The sequence below is a fragment of the Talpa occidentalis genome, unplaced genomic scaffold (assembly GCF_014898055.3).
Source record: "Talpa occidentalis isolate TD23 unplaced genomic scaffold, MPIMG_talOcc4v2.1 talOcc4.8, whole genome shotgun sequence".
Taxonomy (NCBI): domain Eukaryota; kingdom Metazoa; phylum Chordata; class Mammalia; order Eulipotyphla; family Talpidae; genus Talpa; species Talpa occidentalis.
In genome coordinates this window covers 67,093,366-67,106,969 of record NW_023605194.1, presented here as the reverse complement: position 1 = coordinate 67,106,969, position 13,604 = coordinate 67,093,366, and the positions used below count along the sequence as shown (strand labels likewise).

The 13,604-nt window shown below is 62.0% G+C and overlaps 1 protein-coding gene across 1 annotated transcript; it reads right to left on the bottom strand.

The window, feature by feature from the left end:
• Positions 1-2,723: 2,723 nt before the first annotated feature.
• Positions 2,724-8,533, bottom strand: TBX1 (T-box transcription factor 1). The gene is given in 9 exon segments (XM_037495930.1): positions 2,724-2,944; positions 2,947-3,219; positions 3,583-3,683; positions 3,773-3,840; positions 4,383-4,538; positions 5,059-5,230; positions 6,089-6,190; positions 8,104-8,236; positions 8,239-8,533. Coding segments are annotated over 9 exon segments (1,521 nt in total).
• Between the last annotated feature and the right edge of the window lie 5,071 nt (positions 8,534-13,604).

Below are 13,604 nucleotides of genomic sequence, written 5' to 3'. Positions count from 1 at the left end.
AGTTCCCTAAGCACTTGCCGAAGGAATGAGTGACTAGGAGAGGGCTCTAGTGCCTTTCTGAAACACAGCCCCCAACAGAAGTTGGGTGTCCTCTGTCAGCACTTCCCTCCACCCCGAGGTGAAAGGCAGGAAGACAGCAGCCCAGTGACGAATGACCTGCATCCAACATACTGCACACAGTAGGCCCCGCTGAAGCACTGGAGCATCCCAGTGTCCATCCTAAGACAACTAAGTAGTTGAGCCTGGCAAACACACAAGGAGTAGAAGCAGCAGCCTGGGCGCCTCGCTGCATGATGATCCTATTTAGGATCCTGTTTCGAAGTTCGTAGTCAGCCAAACTCCTAGTTGCGAGGAGATGAGAAAACCTGTGCTTTGGGGGGAGCTGTTTCCCAGCATGGAGAAAGCCCTCATCTGCAGTGTCCAGTGGGTTGACCAGCAAGAAATGCTATCCCAGTGTGTGGAACAGAGTCAGTGAGGAACTGAATGTTTAATTTTTTTTATTTTAAGTCTCTAAAATACAAATGACTTTTATGGCTGGTGGCAACCTGGTTGGACAGTGGCTCTCAGTCTCAAGTGAGTGATGATTGCAGCAGAGGACGGGTATACACAAGGCCACACACTGGGCAGCATCTCCCTCCACCTGCACAGGCATCAGCACCATCTTCAGTTCAGAGGGGTTCCTCACTTTGAATGTGAACAAGGCAAAACAGAGCCCTCTCCAACTGCTCTCCCTCAGTGCCTCCCACCCCCACCACATACACAAAGGCCCAGGTGTTGAGAGTGTGCAAAGTGGCTGCATTCCACTGGTGGCAGAGAGAGGTCTGACACTCACAGTGTGCCCCGGAGAGGTGCCCAGCACCCACAAGGGAAACTGGCTTTGCAGGGCAAACCACATCCTGTCTGTCACTCCTGCAGATCTCCCAGGACAAGGAGGGGCATGGGGTGCATTTGTGGTGCAAATGTGAAACTGGTTTCCAGGAGCAATAGGAACCCCCTGGTGCATGTGGCTCATCCAAAGGGAGACCTACGGTAGTAGGGGGCTGGATGTGGTTCCAGGATGTGTGTCCAGAGTTACCTTAGGAATGTGTCCCTGTCCCTGATGCTGTGTCTATGGAGCCTGCTGGCCACTTGGGCAGATGCTGCAGGAGTCTTCACACCCTGGCGCTAGTGGTCCCTTTTGAAAGGTTTGGGGGAGGGCTCTGATTCCAGGGCTCACCCCTCAGCAGCCTCGCCAAATACACCCTCCCTTTCTAGACCCACCTCATGGGGACAGTTCCTGCTGTCCAACTGCTAAGTTTGTCCACTTCACACCACCAGGACTAATGCATCTGGAAAGAACACATCCAGTCCAGGCAAATATGGGGAACTGCCTATAAGTGCCCTCAGGGAGGTGGCACCCAGGCTGCTACAGCCACGTGGCAGTGACGGCCACAAACACACTGAGACAGGCACAGAAGGGAGACAGAACCTCAGTCACTTGCATTTCCCGTTCATCCTGTGTCTAAGTTAGCAGCCTTGACGCTGACCGGCTGTCAGCTTTTCCTGCCTGGACTCAGGAAGGGTGGGATCAAAGGGTTCCTCTGGCCCCATCCCTGGTGTTGAGTTAATGGGGAGAGGTCCCCCACCACCTGGCTTGGGAAAAATGCTTTCCACACAGGTTTTAAGATGACTCATGACCACTGTCATTGTGCCCCCTGTCCAGGTCACTCCGTGGGGACACTCGCAGTGAATAAAGTCAATAAACAGGGGAAAACACAGGCTGGACTAGGGCCAGGTCAGGGGAAATGCTGGAAGAGCAGAACTGCCTGTTTTTGTCTTTCTGCCATCAGAGTCAGGGCTTCTCCCTTTCCCAGCCCCGCTGACGGGGGTCTCGTCACAGCGTCATTCTCAGATCCCAGGAAGTGCAAACAGAGCAGCATCCGCCCGGTGCGGGCCCGCGTTCCCGAGGAGGGACACTGAGCGGTGAGGACCTCAGGTAGAAGGTCTGGGTGCGCACCTGGGGTTTGGGGCGGGGCCCGGGGCGCGAAAACTGGGGACAGCTGAGACGGGAAGCCGGGGTGGAGGCGAGGAGGGAGGAGGGGCGGAGGCCGGGCCCGGAGGAGGCGGGGAAAGGACGGACAGAGGCGTGGCCCGGACGGGGCTGGGGGGGGGGGCGCAGCGTCGGGAAGAAGGTGTCCGAGGGGGCGGGGCGGGCAGGACGCCGCCGGGGTAGCCGCTTTGCTCGCGACCCGCTCTTCGGTCCCTGGAAGCTGCGACCTCTGACACCTGGGCTCGTTCTCCCCGAACACCCCCGTGCGAATAAGTGGACACGCAAGCAGCTTCCAAAAGAGGCGAAACCGTTTATCAAGTCGGCGCGGGCGCGGTATCTACAGTATCTACACATATCTACACGTATCTACACCGCCTGAGACTCGGCTCTTAGGTCGTCTACACTGCAACTGCCGGCTCGGCAGGGGCTGGGGGGTGCGGTCTCGCGGAGAACAATAAATACCGTTTCCTTCTGCCGCTGACCGCCGACCCGGCGTTTGGCACTGCGGGAGGGCCCCGGGCCGTCGGGCCGGCCGCGCGGGGCTCGGCGGGGAGCCGGGCTCTGCCGGCCGCGGGGCTCCGAGGGCTTCGCGGCGGGGGCGCGGGGGCTGTCCGTCGACGGCCGTGGGGCTGGCTGGACCGGCCGCGACGGCCCTCGGGGCTGCGCGGGGCGCCGCGGGGCGGGGGCGCCGGCCTTATCTCGGGCAGTAGTCGTAGGAGCCGGGGGGCGCGGCGCCGGCCGACGAGTACATGTTGGCGGCGGCCGCGGCGGCCGCAGCGGCCGCGGCGGCGGCGGCCGGGCTCACGGCCGGGTGGTGGTGGTGGTGCGGGTGCGCGTGCGGGTGCGGGTGCGCGTGCGGGTGGTAGCCGTGGCCGCGGAGGCCGGGCAGCGGGTAGGGCGCCGGCCGGGCCTTGGCCCGAGGTAGTGGTCGTAGGCGGCGGCCGGGTACTTGTAGGGGGGGTGGTGCAGCGGCTCGGGCGCGCCGGACGCCTCCAGGCGCAGCTCAGGATGCGGGGGGCTGGGCCGGCCTCCGGGAGCGCCCGGCAGCGGGACGAGGCCGCCGGCCCCGCCGGCCCCCGGCAGTGCGGGGCTCAGAACCCGCGCCAGAAGCTGCGGCGGGGGCGCCGGGTCCCCGAGCACTGCCGGCCCGCCCGCGTCTCGTTCGAATTCCCGCCGGGCCTCGGCCGCGTCTGCGGGGAGAGCCGAGGAGCGCGCGCTGTGGCCGGGGCCGCGGAGAGGACCCGCGAGGACCCGCAGACCAGCCGAGGGCCCGGGGCGGGGAGCGGGCGCGAGGCCGCACTCCCGGGCGCTCCCGCCCCTTCTCTCCGAACCAGCCGGAGACCCGGGCTCTCCCCTGGGGCCCGCGCCCCTCCGCGGGCAGCAGCCGGGGTGGGCGGAGCGGGCGGGGCGCAGCCGTCGGGCCGGGCGGGCGAGTGCGCGCTTGCCCGCCGCCACCGCCGTTGTGCAACCGGCGCGAAGGCCGCGAGCGCCACGGGGGCGCAGGCAAGGCGGGGCGCGGCCGCCCGCCCGGGGCCCTACGACCCGGGTCCTACCTTTCTCCACGCCGTTGGGCTGCGTGGGGGTGGCCACCGGGTTCCGCGAGCGCGCAAAGGCGCTCATGAGCGGCAGCGCACCGGGCCGGTGGTTTCGGGGCCTGTGAGGAGGAGGCAAGCAGCGGGTCAGGGCAGCGCGGGGGCCACGAGCCGAGCCGGGCTGCTCGCTGTCTCCGCGGAGCGCACTCACCAGTCCTCAGGGTCGCAGTCTCGGAAGCCTTTGGCGAAAGGGTTACTGGCAATCTTGAGCTGTGTAATCTGCAGGGAGAACGGGAGTACTAACAAAATGAGCCAACCGCTCAGGGGCCACCCGACCTTCAGGGTGGAAAGTGCTAGCAGGAAGGGAGCCTCTGCACTCCTCAGACATGGAGGGGCCGCCGCCTGCCCTCTTGCCCAGGGTTGTGCCTCTTGGGTTACCAACTCTGGGTGCCTTCTCTTTATGTAGGGAATGCCTCTATTCTACCCCAAGCCGTCTCCTCCACTCCTCCACATCCCTACAGAGGTAGAGAGCTGAGGGACTCCCTAGGAATCTGGGTAAACTGATGGGGCGGTTCCGGAATGGTTTGGAAAACAGACTTTAAGGCCACAGTGACAGTTGCCCCTTGAGAGATCAACCTGATAGGAGGCTGGACCCACTTGCAGCAGAGGGGAGGGGGCTGTTGAGATTCTGGGGGTGAGGCACCAGCAGCACTGTGTTCCACAGGGACCCGAAGTTTCCTGGTCCAAACCTGTCCCTCAGGCAGCAAGTAAAAATTGCACCCCTTCCCAGAGTGCTGAATTCGCAGGTCCCCAGGTCTCACCCGGTGGTTCTGGTAGGCAGTGACCGCTGTAAACCGTGTCTCCTCGAACACAAAGGTTTTGAAGTTCTCCTCTGCATATTTCTCACTATCTTTGCGTGGGTCCACGTAGACAACGTGGAAGCGAGGCTGGTATCTGTGCATGGAGTTGAGAATAATCTGGAAGGCAAGGCAGCAAAGTCAGCGCTTATGATATGGGCAGAGGTCCAGATAACAAGTGAAGTTCCCAAAGAATTTGGGCAAAACCCTTTACTCCCCAAATGAAGCTGGGTTACGTGGACCAAGAGGCAACTGCACCAACTGGGGACCACCAGAAAAGATGCTCTTAATGGCAAAAGAGCAGGTCTTCAATTCTTTTTCCTTAGGTCCCTGAGAATTGAGGTGGGTGGTTGCAGGTTTGAGGCTGTATCACCGACCTGGTTTCTGCAAAGTCTCCCGCCCCTACCTCTTTCTCAGTTAAAAAAAAAAATGCCAGCAAAATATCAGTATCAGGAGGGGGCGAGGAAGGAGGGTAACCCTCTCTCATAAGCTGGAGGCCTACCAGGCTCTGGGAACCCCTGCTTCACCACACCCTCATCCACACCCCAAGCTGCCCAAGCTCTGCCTCTGGCTCTGGTGGGCAGCGACTCCAGAGGGGCTGCACCAGGACAGTGTGGAGTCTGGGGAGGGGAGTGCTCACGTGGCCATTGTCATCCAGCAGGTTGTTGGTCAGCTTGAGCTTGTCAAAGGATACAATTTGCTTCATCCATTGTGCACCCTTGGCTGGGGAGTCCGGGTGATAGTGTACTCGGCCTGGCGTGGCAGGATCGGCCTTCCCAGCCACCAGCCAGGAGGAGCTGTGGAAAGCGTACCTAAGGCAGCACCAGAGCAAGGGTCATGTCACATTGGGGTGAATGAGAAGGGCCTTGCGGCGAATGAACCGTGAAAGTACTTCTGATGTCTCCCCATCCATGAAATCAAACAGCCACCGGGGCTGGAAGTTTTTCCAAGGGGGAGTGTGGAGAAAATAGAAAACTCCCCGTCCTGGTACACAAGCCGTCCTGCTGAAGCAGGAAGCCAGGGAGGAGGAGGCCTTGTGCTTGCTGCTGCTGCTGCCGCTGCTGCCGCCGCTGCCGCTGCTGCCGCCACTGCCGCATTTCGCTGCACCCGGGTCCACCCACCATGGACCTCCCGGCTGGTCTCCAGAGTCTCCGGATTTGGCCTCCGCAGCCTCAGGCACAGGGCGGTTCAGGTTCTCTTTATTAATTGCTGTTAATTGTCCAGGCGGCTGAGGCCCGCCCTGCATAATCTCTCTCGGGCGGGCACCCCACCTTTCCTGCCTGGCTCCTGGGGCCCAGCATCTCCGGGCATGGGGGAAGGGGATAAGGTGCCCACGAGGGAGACATGAAAGGCGGCGGGATATGCGGGTCTGCCTGCCTAGAGCCAAACTAGCCAGGATGGGAAGCTCTCTGGGACCAACAGCGGGGAGGGGTGCAATCAGCCTGTGTCTCCTTCCGGGAATTCCTGAGAACCCATGGGAGTGGGGTTCCTTCGTCATCTGGGATTTGACAGGGCTCAGGGGTGAACAGGTCGGTGGGGCAACCAGGGCAGGTGCCTGGAACCATCTGGTCACTAATGACAAAGGACACCCTCGAAGCCATTATCAGTCAGGGACCAGCGGCTTCCTGGGGTGCCCTCCCAGGCCTGGCACGCACACACTAGGTGCTCACCGGTAGCGCTTGTCATCCACAGGTATGAAGTCCATGAGGAGCATGTAGTCGGCCATGGGGTCCATGCCAAAGAGCTTCACTTGGAACGTGGGGAACATACGCCTGAGGGTGTCAGAGTCTCAGGTCACCTCAGGTGGGGGAGGGCAGGGCCACCCCCACTTTGAGCAGTCCAGGACCACAACACCGCTGCTCAGCCCTTCCCTCTGGCCTCCCTGTGGCTGCTATGTTCAGTAATCCCTGAATCTCATCTCCCTCATACAGCGGCTGGAACCCAACTGGTCCCCTGCCCAGCCTCAGGCAAGTAGAGTGGCAAGGCAGTCCCTTTCCCCCTTTTATTGAAACACACAAAAAACAGCTAACTCAGCGCTACAGCTGAGCCTCCACACCCCAAACATGGCCTATTATGTCTCCTGTCACCTCTGCCTGCATAGACTTGGCCTAGCAATCGCCAATTCCCAACTGGTAGCTCCAACTGGTGGCCCCTCTGGTTTGGAGCGAGCCTCAGCTGGCAGCACCCTCACAGCAGGACTCCTGAGACACAAAGGCCCAGAGATTCTCAGGCCTTGGCAGAGCCTCCCCAGCTTGAACTGAGCTGCTCCCAGATAGGCTAGAGCAAAGTGAAACTGGGTAGTCTGTGTGATTCTGAGGCTGGGTCTGTGGCTACTTCCCAATCTCTCCAGCCAGGCCTACGCTTGGGAGTCCACAGCTCCAGATTCCGCCCAACTCTCGAACCCTCCGACCCAATGTTGGTGTCTTCCCACTTTCCTCCAGGACACATACGAGTCCCCATTCCCTACCCACACACCACAACCCCAAGACAGCTACTCAGGGCAGATGTGGCTTCACAGTCCTCTAACTCTCCCCTCCCTTGGACCGCCACTTGGTACCTATCAGGGCTTTGGAAAGGACATTCAGTAGCTCCCAGATGGGCTACTGCCGTGGGCCGACCCTGTCGCGGGCCGACCCTGTCGTGATTGCTAGCTGCTGGGCCCTGAGAAACACAAAGCTTGGCCCCCACCTGGCCTTCCCACCATCCCTTCTCACACACGACTCCCCCAGGGCGGTGGGCAGAAAACAGATGCCATGACGACCCTCCTGGACAGGCCTCCTGTCACCCCACCCCCACCTCTGCTGGCTGGAGGGTGTTTTGGTATGAAGGCTCCTGGGGTGAAGACCGGCCACCAAGAGAAGCCTGGTGAATACCCTTAGCGCTGGAGTCAGGCACAGGCCCCAGACTCCCCAGGGAGGACGGCCCGGCAGGGAAACTGCGGAGAAAGATCTGCAAACAGGCCCTGAGCTCCCCGTGGCTGTGCAGATATGGCGTTGGTGTCTCCGTGTGTACATTAGACACAGCCCGACACCCGCCTTTGTCTGCTGGTCAAATCGGTTGCATCGAAAAACTTGTTCCCCTTCTCTCTGGGTCCTTAAAACAAATACAGGCCAATTGGAAGGCGGTGGGGCCTGGCAGTGCCGGCAGGCCCCACAATCAAGCACAATTTAGGCCAAGAAAACTGGATAGCAGCCTCCATCAGAAAGAGCACACCGTTTTTACGGCTCTTAATTCTCTCCTAAAATTTTCCAGACAATTGTCAGGTACCTCTGACAATTAAGCTAGGCGAGCGAAGTGCATAGTTGCCTTTGAGGTGGGACTGCTTGGAGCCACCTGGCTGGCGAGGCCCCTCCGAAGCAGCAGCCTCCTCCCCAGCGGACGAGCTCCCCGCCGGCCGGCCGGGCGGCAGCGCGGCGTCCGGGGGCCGCGGGTCGGCGGCCGCCCCGCCCGGCTCCTCTCCGCCGCCTCCCGGGTCCCCGCGCCGGCCGTGCCCTCCAGCCCAGCGGGCGGGGCGGCGGTCGCCGGAGCCGGGACCGCGGGGAGCGAAGGAGCTGGCGGCGCCCACAGGGCCCCGCAGGTGGACGGGCGCCCCCACCCCGCTCCTCGGCCCCGCTCGCGCGGGTCGGACCAAGGCGCTGCCCGAACCCGCCCCGCGTGGGGCGCCGCGGGCGGGGGTCGCCCTGACCTGCCGGCCTTGGTGACGATCATCTCGGTGCCCAGCTGGTTGAACTCGTCCCACAGCGCCTTCATCTCCAGCTGCACGCTCACGCCGGCCACCTTCGCGTTCTTCCTCACCGGCGCCTTGGCGGCCGCGCACCTGGCCCGGGGCCCTCGGGCTCGGCCGCGCCGCTCGTGGCGGCCCCCGCGGCGGGCGCGAACGGGCAGGCGCGAGGCGGCGGCGGGCCGGGGGCGCCCGGGGCGGCGGCGGCGCACGGGTCGTAGCGCGGCGGCGGCGCCGGGGGCTCGCGCGGGCCGAAGGGGTCCGCGCCCGGCGACGCGGCGGCCGGGAAGCCCCCCGCGGCCCCCAGGCTGCTCAGGCTGCTGGCCGTGAAGGCTGCAACGTCGCAGAAGTGCGAGAGCTGCGTGAGCCACGGGCTGGACACGGCGGAGATCATGGCCCGCCGGCCGCCGCCCCGCCCCGCCGCCGAGGTGAGCGCTGCCCCGCGCCGCGGGCCGAGTGCCGGGGCCGCGCCGCGCTGCGCCCCGGGCCGGCCCCGAGGAGGCGTCCCGCCCCGCCCCGCCCCGCGCACCCCCACCCCGCGCCGAGACAATGGCCTCCCGCCCCTCCCCCGCCCCCGCCCCTCCCCCGCGCCGTCCCCTCCCGGCCCCCCGCCGCCCGCCCGCCCGCCGCGCGCCGGCCCGGGCCCCCCGACCGCCCGGACCGGCTCCCCGGGGCGCCCGGCCGCCCGCCGCCCCTCGCCGGGCCGCCCGCCCGCGCGGCGCGTCTCGCCCCGTCTCCGGGCTCTGCTTCTCCCGTTTGCTATTTCTCTACCTTTGTCTTCCTCCCTCAAAATCTCCCTCCTGATGATCTTCCTCCTCCCGCCCCTTTATTTGTTTTATTTCATGCCCCTGCTCCAGTTCCTTTCTGCCCCTCTCCCGTCCTCCGACTTTATTTTTCATCACTCCTTCTTTCCGTCTGCCTTCGGCCTCTTATTTCTGAATGCGCTTCTCTGTTATTAATGGTTTTTCCCTTAAAAGTAAACACAAACGGGAGTCTTTCTCTAACTTTTTAAAATGACTTAACTTCATAGCGTCGATTTTTTCACGCTCTTCTCTCTCGCTGCTGCCTTCTTTTTCATCTTTCCCTTTTCTGTGTTCTCCGCTCGCTCCTTCCCTCAACTTCTTTCCCTCCCATCTGCCCTCCCTGCTTTCCTCGCTCCCTTCCCCTTGTCTCTGGACTTTCTCGCGCTCCTCTGTGCTGCCCACTGTCCTCCCACCTCTCCAAGCTCCTGGCCACCTCTGCGCGGTGTTCTCTGGTCCTCCTGTCCTCTCCTTACCGGCCTCTACTTGCCCTCTTCTGGGCCTGTCTTTAGCCGCGGGAGGGTCTCTGCCGCTGGGTCCCCAGGCGGGAGGGTGCCCGGGGTTGGAGAGTGCACAGGATGGGGTGCTGGCCCCTGACTCTCTGTCCCAGAATTGAAGCTGGAAGCCTGGAGTCTTCCACACAAGAACTCCCTCCACCCGCTCTGCACCCCGCTCTGCCAACCCTCTTTTGTTGGAGCCCAGCAGCAGCAGCAGCAGCAGCAGCAGCAGCAGCAACCCGGGTCTGGGAGGGCAGGTCCATGTAGATGCAGCCAGAGGCTCACCTTCCATGTCCCTGGTGACGGTGCTGAAGTGCATCCCGGCCCGGGATCCCAGCAGCCCGTGAAGCTTCACCAGGTCGGTGGACCCGGGGCCCAGGCGAGTGGAGTTCTCAGAGGCCTTTGCTGCAACCAGAGAGGCGATGCTGAATGCGCTGGCCCGAGAAGACAGCGGGATTCGCGCTTCCATAGGCGCCCAGCGGCCTGGCCGGCGCCGCCTCTGACTGCGTGCACCCAGCAGCACCGAAGCCAGCCCAACCCACGGGACCGGGGGCGGGGGCCTGTGTTGCCACTCATAGCCTCCAGCTCCAGGCCCAGGGGATTTTGGTGTCATTAGCTCCCCACTCCCGGCCGGTGGAAGCGGAGGGACCCAGATGGGTGGAGCGCCCTTAGAGTGAGAGGTCGTGCTGCTTTTTCAAGCTTCTTGCCCCTCATCTCTGCTCCCAGAGACCTCCATGACCAGTCCCCCTCGAACATCCTGCTGCTACCGCCGAGGCCAGGGTTCCCTCTGTCCAGCGAAGGCGCTGTAGGCTTCTATAGCCCCAAAGGGGAGGCAACTACAAGAGAGCGCCCAGCCCCATCCCACAGCAGTCTGGCCACCGATGAAGAACATCGGGGCTGCCTGGGCCGGTCCTGCCCCTACCGTCGGCCTCTCCCACCTCCTCCTCCCCCACTGCCCCTGCACCTGGGTTCGGTTCCCACACCAGCTACAAGCAGACAACCCTAGAGACGTGGCGTTGTCCGTTCCTCGGTGCAGTTGAACAGGACCCAGCCCAGAAAACACCCCCAACCCCTTCAGTCGGCTCACTGTCTTGGTCAGGGACCCCGAACAGAGGGACACCGCCCAGGCCGCGCAGCCCGGGAGCCGGAGCGTCACGCGCACACGCGCGCACCGCCCGCCTCTGGCCAGGACGCTTATACATCCGGAGGGTGGGCAGTGCCCGCTCCTCCACGTCCCAGAGCACCGGCTGGGGGCAGGGAGGACCGGGGGCGGGGCCTAGAATGGCCCAGGGAGAGGAGGACAAGTCGGAGGAGTTCAAGCCGCCAGGTCGGATTATGCGTGGCCCCTCGCCACCCACCCCACAGCCTGCCTGCCTGGGGAAGCTCTGGTGCCTCGGTGCCCAACCAGGCTGAGCGCAGAGTGAGGCAAGGCTGCCGCAGAACTCAGGGCCCCTAGGCCTAGGCATCCCAGATGCTCAGGCCTGACTTGGCTTATGCCTTCCCCCACATGCTGCCTCTGGAACCTTCTCTGACCAGTTCCAGGCCGTCCATACCTTCCTGTCCAGCATCTCTCCAGCAAGGCATTAAGCCTTCCTGCCTCCTAGGAGCCTCTTTGACTTTGCACTGAGGTTCTGGCGATCAGGACCTTCACTTCCCAGGCCTCTCCTCCAGCAACCATGTTGTAGTCCTTTTCCAGTGCTTGATGGGGATGGCAGCTTCTCTCAGTGTTTCTACGGTGTTTCCCAGTATTTCCTTCTCTCAGAGCCTCAGTCCCTAGGCTGGGAGGTGGGGAAGAACCAGGAACTGCATACTGGGATGGGGAGAGATGGGGAACTGGTGCTAGTAAAAAGGTGTTGATTCTGAACCCAAGGTTCAGGGAAGCACCCCAGGCCCAGAGCGCTGCAGGAGAGCATGTTGCGTGACTGGAGTGTGGTGTGTGTGACCTCAGGTACAGTGAGTTCCTCCCTGCCCCCAGAATTGTGTCTGTAGCTTTGTAGATTGCAGAGAGTAAAGGAAGCTGTTGTCAGAGCATGTCTTCTGGCTCTGAGTGGCTGTTCAGAGCTGTGACAGTAATGGGGACTGTGGGGCCCAGGGGCAGGTCCAAGGAGGAGTGTGATCTGGGGACCAACAGGCTTATAGTTCCTATCCCTCTTCCCTGAGCTGGGCCAGCCCACTGCCTCCCATATCCCAGGAGGAGCTATCCCGGGCAGGGGGAGAGCCAGCTGAGAAAGGCATCCGTGATGGCAGATCATGCCAGTGCTGGAGCTCTGTACCCAGAAGACCACTGGGACCTATAGGCTGTGGTTGGGTCCCTGTGTGGGGAGCATGGTAGAGGTGGGACTCTGCCTATTGCTTTTCATTATCTGGGGTTAATGCTGCCCCAGCATGTGGGGGTGCTTGTGATTGCATCCTAAGCACCTGGGGAGCCTTCCATGTGAGACTGGGCACACACCTGAGGGCAGCAGCTAGATGTTGACCCCACAGATGCTGTTGATGTCCAGAGGGAGAAGTGAAAGTGGAAACCTCTACTTCCTAAAGAAGCTGGTCAGCTTCCTGGACCACTGTCCTGAGGTCACTAGCCTCTGTATCCACAGTGGTGGAGGGGAGAGCAGGGAGTTCCAGTGCCTCATTAACTCCTTAATGCCCAAGCTAGGACCTTCGGATCAAGTATACTTTGCTGGAGCAAAGAGAACTCTGGAGAGTGGGCAAACCCTGACTGGAGAGGGGAGTTGGGGAGAGGTAAGATGCCCTGGCTAGCTCCTATGTGGTTGTCCACTGCTCCTTTGGCAATTGCAGAACCCCACCCTGGGGTGCTCAATGCCCTGGTCCGCCTGGAGTTCTTAACTAAAGGGAGACAAAGGGACCCACAGCGCTGGAAGCCCTAAGCTACCAAGCCTTCACCACCTAACCAGCCTGGACTCCCCAGATCCTTCTTCTGTACCCCCAAGAGCTCTGCACCACACCCTCTTGTCACCTGCTGGCCCGGTGGCATCCCACCTGAGATGGTCACTGTGGCTAGCCACCATCCCACCCAGGGCCCTCCTGCAGAGGGAGTGCACAAGCACACTCCCATTCCTGCGGTACACGCTGCCCCACGGAAAGGCTTCCTCTTTCACCTGGACCGCAGGGCTCCCTTCTGCTTCGCTCCCCCTGCCGGCCAGTGCTTCCCGTACTGAAAGGAGGCATGGCTGGGTGCTGGACTGTGCCAGCGGGTGAGGAATGCTGGGCACATAGGGGGTGGTGAACTGACCAGGTCTGATTCCTTAAGGCTTGGTGCATGGTTGGGGCCTGGCTTGGAGGTCAGCCCTTTTGCCTGGGACGCGAGGTGTAGCTAAGATCTTCATTTCACCACTCGGGCTGTCTCCGAGATGGGGGTTAAGATAAGCCCATTTAAAGGGCTCCCAAAAACTAAGCTCAGCTTTGACTGGCACCGGATATGTTGGGGGTGGAGACTAGAAGTCTGGCTGAGGGCAGGAGGGGTGAGGGGTGGGTGGGGCAGGGACTCCAATTTAACCTTTGCTTCTTTCTCTATGACCTGCTGAGGCCCCATGTGGGCTCTGGGCTGCACGCCAGCACTGCCCAGGGGCCTGTCAGTTGAGGCTCACTCACCTCCCTTACCTACACCCCTCTGCACCCCAGTATCTTTGTCTTTGGAGTGCCCCCTGAAGTAAGCCATATTTTGGGATGTTTTCTCCCAGATCATAAAGTGTTGGCTGTCCCCTGCCTGCACTGCCTTGCCTCCTCAGAACACACTTCTCTTCCATAGGGGATCAGTCAAGATAGGTGCCCTCAGGAGCTATTTGTCAAGACCGGCTTCTTAGTCCTTGTCCTTTGTAAAGGCTTATCAGAGGCTCGACACCTCCGTTTCGGTCATCCAGGGGTTGCAGTGGTGGGCGGGGAAGTCCACCAATTCTTTCACTAAGTGCTCTTCTAGACAAGGTACACACCTGAGCCCCCCAGCTTCACCAGCAGTCTGGAACAAATTCGCAAACTTGGATGGTGCGGGCTACTTCCCCAGGGCTCAGACAGGAGCCAGACTTCACTTGACCCCATGAATTCATTTCAGGATTGATTACGGCTGGAACTGGCTCTGGCTCCTGCATGGACACGGCCTCAGGGGTCCTCACAAGAAGGCCCCTAACCTGGACCGGCCTGTGCACTGCCTTTC